Source organism: Carcharhinus amblyrhynchos, chromosome 21 (genome assembly GCF_965287045.1).
Source record: "Carcharhinus amblyrhynchos chromosome 21, sCarAmb.v2.hapA, whole genome shotgun sequence".
Classification (NCBI taxonomy): domain Eukaryota; kingdom Metazoa; phylum Chordata; class Chondrichthyes; order Carcharhiniformes; family Carcharhinidae; genus Carcharhinus; species Carcharhinus amblyrhynchos.
This window is the reverse complement of record NC_137344.1, coordinates 45,685,401-45,697,979: the sequence shown is the minus strand read 5'-3', so window position 1 is coordinate 45,697,979 and position 12,579 is coordinate 45,685,401. Positions and strand designations below refer to the sequence as shown.

Here is a 12,579-nt window from a genome sequence, read left to right as displayed (position 1 = left end):
TGGAAATGAATATGTTCCACTGCTGCCATGATGGTTGTTAGGTGGCACGAGATCAAGATGTTTGCTGGAAGAGAACATAGCAAAGTCTTTGACCTGTGCTGCCCTGGTCAGAATGACTCTCTCCTGCTGTCAATTCTCAGTGATTAACACTGCGGAGTATATGACTGCATCTAATGAGCTTTTATCCTCTTCCACTAACAGGCCCTGATGTCCTTGTTTGTTCTTGCATCGAAGGATGGGTGGGTTGACATTATGTATGATGGATTGGATGCAGTAGGAGTGGATCAACAGGTAATGTCAAGTTGAAATGTCATAAATTGCTCTATGTGAAATTGTACTCTGTGTCTGGGAGTTGTATCTATGTTGTGGCAATATTGTGCTTTATATGCTCTTGACAGTACTCACTGGTTGCTATATCCAGGCTAGTGTTACAGGAATCACCATTCCCAGTGATACAGGAATCACCAGTCCCAGAGATACAGGAATCACCATTCCCAGTGGTATGAGGATAAGAATAGCAAATGGTTGATGAACTCAGCAGGTTCGGCAGCACCTGTGGAGATAGAGAAGCATTGTTAATGGCTGGAATTGTCCGACTGTTCACACTCCACCACCCCTGCCAGTGAGGACAGAGAACTTTGGCCCTCGGCTAAATCTTTGTTCACTGCAGCGGGACAGAGAATCTTGGCTGCGAGCAAAGTTGGAAAATCTGACCCCATGAATCTAATATTACACTTCATCAGAGCTCGGGTTAAGGGGAGATTGAATAGAGCTGTTCAAAACTCCAAGAGGTTTCAGTAAAATAAATAGTGCAAAACGGATTCCACTGGTAGAAGGCCCGATAACCAGAAGAAACATGATTTAAAGTGATTGACAAAAGAACCTAGAACACGAAGAGAGGTTTCTTGAATGCAGTGTGTCATTCTGATCCGGACTCCACTGCCTGAAAGGATGGTGGAAACAGATGTAATAACCAAATTCAAAAAGGAACTGGATATGTATTTGAAGAGGGAAACATTTGCGGGTCTGTGAGAAAGAAAGCTTGAGGAAGTGAGACGAACTGGATAGTTCTTTCAAAGTGCTAACACAGGCACAATGGACTGAAAGACGGCCTCCTGTGCTGTGTGAATCGATGACTTTTAGACATCTTATTTGTTGCTGTTTTCTTGTTTCCAGCCAATCATGAATTACAATCCATGGATGCTCCTTTACTTCATCTCCTTCCTGCTGATCGTGGCCTTCTTTGTGCTCAACATGTTTGTTGGTGTGGTGGTGGAGAACTTCCATAAGTGCCGGAAACACCAGGAGGTGGAGGAGGCCAAGCGCCGTGAGGAAAAACGCCTCAGACGTATGGAAAAAAAGAGAAGGAGTAAGGAGAAACAGCTGGCTGGTCGGTAGTCTTTCCTGTATCTTTCTGAGTCATGCTTGACCTTTGACCCCCACCTCCCCAGTGCCTGATAATTGGGATATCCCAGAGCATGCCAGTTAGGCCTCTGCATGGTCCAGAAATAAAATCCCATCAGCCCAAATAAACAGTTGCCCTGTCATTACCTCGCTTGCATGTTTTAGCAGCAACCTCTCCAGGGGGCAAACTGTCTTTTACCCAAAGCATTCTCATGAGTATAGTACACAGTATGCAAGGATATTATTGGCTCCATTGTGCCATCAGTGGTTGTCACTGGTGCACAATGCTGAGCAAAATAAAGGGGCTGAAGTCTTGAACAATTGACCTGTGAGTGCACTCACTGTTTAATTGGGTTTTTGGGTTACGACATACATCATGACTGCTTCTCGACCGTTCACTAGGGACATGTCGGTGATGACTTTAAACACGGCATATCTACGGCCAATGCCAAACAGCGTGGATGCTTAAGTCAAACGGCTTCTCATGCGGAAACCAGTTCTTTTCAGAAGATAAAATCTATCAGGAATTAGAGATGGAAGGGAGAAATTTCCACTCGTAATGATTGTGGCACATATTTCAGTCGTGGTGGAATAGATGAACTCACAAGATACTGATCTCTCATATGCTTAATAATAATGGCTTGATTGAAGCAGCAGGTTATTATAGGAAAATGTAGTGTTATGTGGTTGTAGTATATGTTTAGGAACCTCACAGAGCACAACATGATATCCAACTACATAACCTCATGTTCTATATTGGTATGTCATTCTGCTGTTATAAGTGGGGAAAGGTAAAGTTGCTCCAGTCCCTGATGACCATAAGCTGCTCTCCCCTTTGAGAGGGAGAGCTGACTGATGGTGATTTAACCTGAGGATCACCCTACCTCTCGCAAGGAGTAAGGTTGAGAAGGCAGGATCTTCATGAATAACCTCAGACAGAAGAGGAATTGAACCTGTGTTGTTGGTGTTGCTCTGCTTCACTAACCAGCCATCCAGCCAACTGAGCTAATCTAACCAATATTGGTAGATTCCATATGTTACACATTTCAACATAACACTGGAATATATTGGTGTAATTTACTACAGATGCTAAAATCTGAGACAAAAACAGAAAATGCTGAAAAACCTCAGCAGGTCTGACAGCATCTGTGGAGAGAGAATAGAGCTAACGTTTTGAGTCTGGATGCAATGGCATTTTAAATTCTGTTCCCTGAAGGTCATGATGCACTCACACCTATCTCTGAACCCACTTTAAATTTACTCTGTAGGGTAGGTGTAGCTTATCCTTTTTCTTTCCAAACTGAAAGTGTCAGCATTGCCCTCTTAATTGTCACAAAATAATCCTCTGCATAGCATTGCATGCCAACCCCCAGACAGGCTTGTAGTTAGTGGTGGTTAGTGCAGTTTTTGTCATTTTGTTTCCAGACTTAGCCTTGCTTAGATGTTTTTCACCCCTAGTTAAGTGGTTGTGCATCTCTCTTGCCTTGGCCAGCTGATAGATTCTGCTAATGGGGCAATTATTAAAAACTCAAAGTCAGTTATTTCAATTGCGGAAAAAGTGGAAGGCTCCAAAAGAGTCAGCAAGTCTTTTCAAATGAGTTGCCACTTTTACAAAATTAGTTTAGTGCAGATCCTACTAAACATTTCAGTTCTTAAGTTAATGTAGAACAAAGTCTTGAAGAACAGAGAGGTTCTAGGCTTAATCTGCAGTACCTACAGAGTTAAGAGGTAGTTTTATGGGGGCTTCAATTGGCCTCAATAACTCAGGGTTGTAGAGAAAAGACAAAGCAACCAGGGTTCCTGCATTTGATCACATTCCAGTGATCCTTGCTGACAAGTGTGGAAACTGAGTGAAGTCAGAATAAAATCTTGCCAGTGCTACCCTATAAGCTTCAAATCTGTAGCTTATGAAATGTCTTGCTCAGACTCTAAACAAGGCCACAGAAGTTTGATTACGGCCACATCTGTCAAGTCAGAAACCTGACAGCACTTTTGCTTTTCCAGATGCACTTCAAGAGGGAGCTGGGATAGTGTCAGGTGCTGTGAATCTTGGGAAGGTCAGGCCCATACCAGTGAATCAAAGCACATTCCACTCCAGGATGTTAGGGCTGTGTGAGAATCTTATTATCCAGGAAAGCACTGAGGTCACAGATGACAGCTAGTGTAACTCTGCCAGTAGTGGTGTGAGATCAATGATGGACAGGATAGTCCAGGGACAGATAATAGTGTGACACCAGAAAAGTGAAGGGACAAATAATATCGAGGCACATGGATAACTTAGGATCAGAAATAGCAGGGTGACATTGGGACTGAAATTATCAGCGCAACGCTTGGCTAGTACTGAGCTTTGCTCACATGCTGAGGGAGGAGAGTGGGGGAATGGTGTGGAGAAATAGCTTCTTTCATAATGTCTTTGGTATCAATTAACTTCATATTTCAGAAGTTCTATGAAGAGCCTGGTCAAAAAAAGCTATGACTCTGGTCTTCAAGGTACTGTGTATTTTACTTTGCTCCCCTAAAGCCTTGCATATAGTGGCTTCAACACCAAACTGTCTTTACTCAGCCTGGCTAATTTAGATTTGCTATCACCCTTGCAAAAACGTTTATGAATGTTTACGATTGTGCATGACAGGTAGATAGGTACCTGCACCACATTAGGTTGAGTGTCCAGGTGTAGACTGACCCATCTACTGGGTAAAATTCCTTCAGATAATTGATGTTATCCTGCAGCCCCAAGTATGGGAGGATGAATTGTTTTGTGCCTTGGCCGTTTCCCTGGCGATTTTACCACGGTTTAAAGATTGAGGATTTAAAATATAGTCGAGTACTGAAGCAGTCGTGTTCCAGGTGGTAACTCAAAAATCCAATAAGTCAAACAGTGCAAAAAAGACCCGAATTTTTTTTAAAAACTATCAAATACCCCTTGAGAAATACAGATAAAAGGTCACATTATACATGTAATAACTCACTATACATTCTAAATATTTAAGTAGGTCATGGACTGTCACATCTGTGACAGTTAATAGAGGCAAAGCTGCTTTATTACATGTTGTTGCAGCCAGACACAGCAAACTGCTTTTCATTGATGATAAATTATTTTAAGATTTTTAAAAAAGGTACCTTTTTCAAAGTAGACTGTAGCTTTGCAGATATTTTTGCAACGATATTGAATTAATTTTTGACACAAGAAGTGATGCATAAAAGTTTCCCTTTTCAATGTTTCAAAGAGTAAAGATGCTTCAGCAGGATGTGATGTAGTCTGATTTACTTGCGGTGAGGTCAGAGGTTGTCATTTTGCTTTGCATGCCTCCTCCTCCTTTCTATCTATTGTCTGTTCTTTTCTGGTGGTGTCAGCTCAGCTTTTCTACAGTCTGTGTCTACTTCCATCCTCTCACATTTTCTGCACCTTACTCTCTTCCTTCACTCTTCCACTGTTAAACTAAATTAGCAAACTTGGAGCCACAACAGCTAACCTCTTCTCTCTCAAGTAGAAACCTGTAAAACCTTGATAAAATTGTGCATCGAGGTGGTTGTTTTAAACTTGCACAGCTTAAATGTTTATAATAAATAGCATGAAAGAGTAAAAGAATAAAATCTTCAAGCTAAAGGAAAAGGTAGCTATTTCAAAATAGTTTACAGCCTTGCCGCTCTCCAAGGGGTTATTTGTGTTACGCATTTGCTCCTTGTTGATGTTATGCTGGAGAAGGTAATTACCTTGGAAAGTTCAAGCAGCACGAGATGATGCATTGTGATGCGATGTGCCTGTCTAATGCCTGACTAAATTGCCCCTTTTGTTCCAACATCTAATGTGAACCGTCACCGTCTGCTCTGTCCCCCGCTAAGCTGTCACTACACAAACCCAGAGTCGGGGAAAACTGAGTTAAATTGTTAAAGATTAATCTTTCTCAGGCTGGGCCTTGCTGAATAATTCCAATGTTGACAGTCCCTTCAAAGAGAAGGAAAATCACTGACTGTGCACTGAGTCAGTACTGACTGTGCACTTTGCTAGAAATTCCAAGGAGAGAAATTGCTGTTACATCTGCTTTTAGCACCACCATCACCAATAAATATCCTTGAGGATAGGCTGGGGCTCGCCAAGTGGGAGCACAAGGAGCAAACTGCAAGCTCACAGGGTGCTGGGTGTAGTGAAGGAGCCCTTTAAGGGGCATTTTCCCAGAAAAGGTCATGTGACCCACTGGTCCCATCTCAAGCTGAGTTGGGGACTCACTTGGGCTTGTTCCAGCAGTCAGAGTTTTGGGCCTGTAGAGTTAAGACCTTTTCCCATACTCTGTAATGTGCATAGTTAACCTGTTAGTAAATCTCTTATCAGTTCATTGGCCTGAGTTCGAGCCTTTCCTCGCTACACTATAGTGGGGGAGGTCTTTCTTTCAAAGATTCTCAATGCCTGATCGAGGAGCGGGATACCAGGAAGGAGGGGGGGGTCCTCCTAAGAGCCATGTCCTCTGTTCTTACTGCCAAGCCCCTCCTCTCCAATGGCCAACACCCTGCCAATCCCTCCCACTATCGCTCACCTGTGGCCTGGGGTAATTCTGGGTCTCGGGTAGGTGTCATACCCGTAGCAGCCACCTCCTCCATGTTCAATAAATCTGCCAGCCGCTGGTGGCCGGCAACTCCCGATGCGTAGGTCTTCCTTCCTCAAGGTCCTTGATCCCAGAGGAAGCCCATCATTGGCCTGCCAAGTGTCTGAATGGAACAAGATGCGGCAGGTCTTTCTGGAAAGAGGCAACATGGGGCTCATGCCAGCTCTCCAGCCATTACCTCCACAAGATTCCAGCCAGGGTGTCTGAGTACGAAGGGCCCCGACCCATCCAGTAGGCCACAGGTAAACACGACAATGTTTGCTGTGTTTTTATTTTCTTGTATCTTCACACCCGTGCAGCGTTCTTTTCCCCCTTTTGGGGAATAGTGAGGGAAGGATGTGTTTTCCCAAGACATGAGTTCCCTGCTGGCCGCAGGTGGCATTCCAGCAGTGGCATATTCATCCCTTAAATGGCCTTTGGGTGGCTACTTAATGGCCTCAATTGGCCTCCGGGCAGGAAGGCCCTCCTCCATCCTTCCCACCTGGAGCCTGGCTGGAGGAGGAGTCGGGAAGGTGGTACAATTCCCACCCCACACCTTCCCGACCAATCAAAAGGGAACTCCTGACCTCTAAACTCTGAGGCACAGCATTCTTACCCACTGTGTGTTGAAGTTTAAAGAGATTAGGATTTATGTAGAAATATTGGGAAAATTTCCAGGTTGATGATTACAAACGCAAGTCAAGGTCTGAAGTGGGACTCCATCCTGAAGCTTCAGGTTCAGATGTAGGGTCGCTACCCATGCACCACAGAACCTCCCTGCCATTTTGCCTCGCGAAATAGGCTGAACAGACTTGTCAGAGGATAAATTGTTTTCACCCAAAGGATCCTGGGGTTCACTGCCCGAAAGGGTGGTAGAGGCAGGAAACCTCATCACATTTAAAAGTTACTGGGATGTGCACTAGGGTTCTGAAAGACAAGCCTTCCTCCTCTGATGGTGGCAAAGTCAAATTGAGATGGTCCTTGAAGAAAGAGTAGTTTTCTGTCTCATTGTGACCCTGGTCCCTCAGGGGACTTTGGAAAATTGAGAGTTCTCCTAGTGACTTAGTCTCAAGTATTAATAAATTGGTTTCTCTGCTGTGCTGTAATCAGTTCATGGTCCCATTGCAGTGATTTTCCTCCTCCCCGCTCCCTAAGAATGCAGCAATTGCTAATTTTATTTTCTGACCACAGATCATAGTTAGGGTGCTGGCCTTAGATACACTTTTGATGTGAGGTGCAGCCTCATGCAATATATATTGGGGGGCATTCTCTCAGTGACTGATTGGTAGATGCATCAACAAATTCACCAGTTAAATCGGATCCTTCCTCAGAAATAGTCATTAAATAAGTAATTGTAGGATGGTGTTTAGTGAAGTGTAGGTAGCTATCTTTACTTCTCTACCTGTCTATATTATCACTGCTCTTGACTTTTCCAGAACTTTCTTTTCCTGTTTCTTTCCTGTGTCAATATCAAAATTTCATATTTACCTGTAACACATTCCAGAGAGAGCCCGTAAGTGATTTTCCTTTTGAATCACTTGGGAACAATGAGCAATTTTACGGACAGCAAGTCAGACTTATGCTGATTTCTTTCATTGAAGCATTTTTCTGCTTTAATGTGTCATTATAATTAGGTCAAAGAGGCCTCTGTCTGCCTGCTGCTTGAAATTATCCACTCGCGAGCACTCAGATTGTGACACAGTCGGATTTGGTGAGTTCATAGTGTGCGGGAAGCAGGGTTGCAGTCTTTTATTGACCACCTTCTGCCCTGAGAGAGAGAGAGAGAGAGAGAGTCTGCCTCTTTGCCTAAACCACTCACATCAGAACCTAATTGGTAAATGATCCTTGCTGCACTTTGGATTTGGGTGGCTGGGATATAGATACATTGTTAACTGTCTAACATAGGTCCTTCCACTTCACTGAAGGTTTATTTTGTTGCATTGTTGATAAGGGAACTCCTATCAGGGCTGCTGACCCTGGAGGCCAGATAGGAAAACATACTTTTTATCCAGAATTCACTGGCCCCTGATTTGGTTACAATGAGGAAATCGGGTATTGCTAAAACTCCGCTCTCCAGTCAATGAGATATTGTTTTGGCCATGAGCTAGGAGAAGATGGTAATGGCTGAAACCTATGCTTACGAACAACAAGCACAGAGGGTAAGGGAGATGAATTTTTGAGGTTAAGGTTGCTCCAAGATCATTGGGTGAAACTATCAGTTATTTATAGGAGACTTGGTAATCTAAAACGCTAGCCAAACATTACTCCAGGGCCAATATTGTCCAGCTGACCCAAATGATTGGCAAGAACTAGAGGGACCATCCTCTCTCGGAGCTGGATTCTCCCTACTCAACCAACGGTGACTTTGCAAGGGAATGCGGTAGCTAAGAGGGTGGGCCTTGACAGACAAGCAGCAGGTAACTGTACACTGCTGATAATCTATGTCATTTTTGTTAGCTAAATTCCAGCAGTACCTATACACACGTATGCACATGCATTTGGGTGCCATGCATGAGATCGCCAAGTGGGTGAATGTATGTACATCATTTCTGGCAAAGAGAAGCTCTATATTTATGGGTTTCTGAGTGATTCAGAAGGGTGATGAGCTTCCATAAGTGTTGGACACCCAGCTAGCTAGCACAAGCAGAAGACCAATAGCTTTGCAGTCAGGGCAGAATATGAGCCCATGAGTCAGTCTCAGGGACTGATAGAGCAAGAATCAGCCACTTGGCCTCGACAGGGAGAGAGCACTTGCCCTTGGTTACCTTCTGATGACAGATCACAGATTTGCACAAGCAGGCAATGTAAACTTGCCTGCCCACTTGCAAATGGTGCTCAGTCCAGATGACCCAACCCCTGTGAACACATTAGAACTGTGATCGAATGAACTCACGCTCGGGTCGCATCTAAACATAGTGGACAGTTCACAACCTGGACAGCAATGACCTAGCCTGTGCAGACCCAAATTGAACCATCTGACTTTCCTCATCCCCAGTAAAGCTATTAGCCATTTAAGTCCTGATTTTCTTTCTTAAATCCCTGCAAAATTTCCCTTCTGCCACAGATAAATTATCCAATCTGGGCAAGATGCCATTCTCTTTAATGTGAATCTCTGAAGTGGAATAAAAGAAAAAAAAACTTGTATTTCTCTCACACCTTTGAAAACCTCCCAAAATATTTACAGTCAATGAAGTGCCTTACGGGTGTAGTCGCTGTTATAATTTAGCAAAATACAGCAACCAATTTACACCCAGCAAGGCACAACACAGCAATATGATAATGACCAAATAATCTGTTTCAGCGATGTTGGTTGAAAGACAAATATTGATCAGAACACCAGGGAGAATCCCACCCCGCCCACTTCTCCAAAATTGTACCAAGGGTCTTTTGTATCCACTGCAGAGGGTAGGGACTCATTTTAACACCCCTTCTGAAGACAGCCGTTGAGGGCACAGTGATGAACTGGACAGCGTGTTTAGATTTTTGTACAGGTCTCTGGAGTGGGGCGTGAACCCATGCCTCAGGTGTGAGAACTGGGCAGAATTGCCTGGGAAAGGAGAACTCCTTTCCAGCACACTCAACTCCATTTGCCAGCAGGTCTATGACAATCTTCATGCGCAAGGCCCTTGCTCTTGAGAATGACAGCACATAGATGAGTGCAGAAAGTACTAGAGGCTAGCATGTGAGATGGACCACAGTAAAATATTAAAAACTGTTGCCAACTCAGATCGTACAAGTTATATCCTTAAAAGGTCTCGTGCATAAGTTAGAACATATCCTCATAAGTCTGACTTTTTCTTTTTTGTGACTAGGCACCTATTATCACATCCAAGAATGAGAATCAGAAATTGTTCTGATAAAGGATGTTCAAGAATGAGTAGAGCTGTTGTTGCGAAAATAGCTTGTACTGATCGCGAAAGGTGAAGGATGTAATTGGTTCAATAAAATAAGTATGTTCACAATATAGAGGACAGCTGTCATATTAGATTGATAATGCAATTAAATAAATTAGAGAATTTTATTTAATCTCTCATATGAAGATTATCTTCGTTCATCGTAAAGGGATTGGAGTAAGGGGGTGACTAATAATTCAGACAATGAGAATTTACAATATTGCCATAGTAGTTGGTAAATTGACGAATTGTAGTATAAAAAACAAAACTAATCTAATAATGTCCCTAAGGAAAAGATGTCTGTCATCCTTTCCTGGCCTGATATAAATTGGACTCCAGTACTGGGTTGTATCAGAACATCAGTTGAAGTGGTTTTCTGTTAGAAGGTGCACTGCTTTCTCCAGACAACTAAGGGTGGAAATAAAGCTCAAATCATCCTGAGTATTCATATAAAAAGGCTAACTTGACCCATCTGCAAATTGCAACGCATTACTTCTGGATCCACTGGGAGATCCAGGTTAGAGTAGCTTGGTCTCCATTCAATTTCCTTTTATTTATTTCCCCCAATTGGATTGTGTCTAACAGTCTGCCAATATTGGAACTTGCCCTCTGAAGAAAATACAAATGCAAATATCAACAGAGAACAGGGATTGAAGCTGGACTCTCAGCTTTTCAATCAGGTCTGACACGAAGGAGCCACTATTTATACTTATTAGGTAATGTTTCAGCCTCTTTACTGCGTGTAATTTGAATTGATCGTTCAACGCTCTTTAATTTAGCCAACTGTTAGAAGCAGTCTCCGTACAAATTGCTTATAAATACACGTGTCAACATTAAAGCATTTAAAAATGATGCACAACAAAAGGTCATTTCTTTCCAACAGATTATACAATGTTGGACTGTATCCAATTTACTAACCTCCTGCCTCTGTGAAATTTCACTCTAATTCCCAGGTAATCTTCAGATATCGATTGTGTTTTGCAGTCTGTATTATGCAATCCTGGCCAGTTGTATTTCATAGTTAATGGCTTCAGTAATCCTTAGAAAATTGGACCTATAGTTTTCCATAAAGTAATTGGGTGTTATATTATCATTATTTATTCAAACATCTGCATCAGAGCTATAATCAATCCCCACTCCGACTGCCCACTGTTATTAAAGTCCAAGGGCTCACACTAACAAACAACATTCCAATGATTCCAAATAACATTCCTGTTTATATTTAAAAGCATAAAAAGAACAGGAACTAAAGATCATTTAGTCCATCTAGGCTGCTCTTTCCATAATCCAAGGCCGGAATTCCCCGACCGTTCACATCGGCAATATTCTTTGGTCCCATCAGCAGTGAAGCCCCTGCCATTGATTTTCCAATAGGAATTCCATTGACCACAGCAGGATCAGAGAGAGGGTCCCACCATCAGCAAATGGCACGCCACTGAGAAAAATGCTGAGGAAAGGCTAGAGAATCTTGCCCCATGTACAATCTCACTGTCCTGCTGTGCACATTTATGCTGAAAACCTCCAATCTCGTTCATGGCTGGGAGTCTCCGGTGCCGCTGCAATGAATGGAGATTTGCCTGAGCACCAAATTTTCCGTTCTCGCTGACAGTGAGGCAGGTACAAACAAGATCAGAAAATCCAATCCTTAATCTCCAAAAGAAAATCATGTAGAATTCCACCCCTGGAACTTGATGGTGACTAAGACAAACTCTGAGTAGCTAACATTGTTCCTCTGTTTAAGAAGGGCACAAGAGACAATCCGGGAAGCTACAGGCCTGTGAGCCCTACATCAGTCGTGGGGAAATAATTGGAGAAGATTCTTAGGGCCAGGATGTATTCACATCTGGAAGAGAATAGATTTATTAGGGATAGGCAGCATGGTTTTGTGAAGGGAAGGTCATGTCTCACAAATCTGATTGAGTTCTTTGAGGAAGTGACAAAAAAAATTGACCAGAACAGTGGATGTTATATACATGGACCTTAATAAAGCCTTCTATAAGGTTCTTCATGGCAGGCTGACACAGAAGGTGAAGTCATGTGGGATCTAAGATGAGCTGGTAAGATGGATACGAAATGGCTTGGGCACAGAAAGCAGAGAGTAACAGTGGAAAAGTACTTTTCTAACTGGAGGTCTGTGACAAGGGGTGTTCCACAAGGAACAGCGCTGGGGCCTCTGTTGTTTGTAATGTATATAAATGATTTGGAGAAAAATGTAGGTGGTCTGATTAGTAAATTTGCAGATGATACAAAAATTGGGGGAGTAGCAGATAGTGAGAAGGATTGTCAGAAGATACAGCAGGATATAAAGCGGCTGGAGACCTGTGCTGAAAGATGGCAGATGGAATTTAACATGGACAAATGTGAGATGATGCGATTTGGAAGGTCTACTGCAGAAGAAACGTATAAGTAAATGGTGGAGCCCTTAGCAATATTAGCATACAGAGGGATCTAGGCGTGCAGGTCCACGGTTCCCTGAAGGTGGCAACTCAGGTGGGCAAGTGGTCAAGAAGGCATATGGCACCCTGGCCTTCATCAGTCGGGGCATTGAGCATGGGCATCGGAAAATCATGCTGCTGTATAAGACTTTGGTTAGGCACCATTTGGAATATTGTGTTCAATTCTGGTCACCAGACTACTGAAAGGATGTTGATGCGTTGGAAAGAGTGCAGAAGAAATTTACCAGGATGTTGCCTGGTTTGAAG

General features: G+C 43.0%; 1 protein-coding gene across 1 annotated transcript in view; it reads left to right on the top strand.

The window, feature by feature from the left end:
* LOC145356398 (voltage-dependent T-type calcium channel subunit alpha-1G-like) overlaps window positions 1-12,579 on the top strand; it is a 313,384-nt gene that overhangs the window by 237,519 nt on the left and 63,286 nt on the right. The window contains exons 23-24 of the mRNA XM_080209098.1: window positions 202-291; window positions 1,177-1,369. Of these exons, the coding sequence (XP_080065224.1) occupies window positions 202-291; window positions 1,177-1,369 (283 nt within the window). The remainder of the gene's footprint in view (window positions 1-201; window positions 292-1,176; window positions 1,370-12,579) is intronic.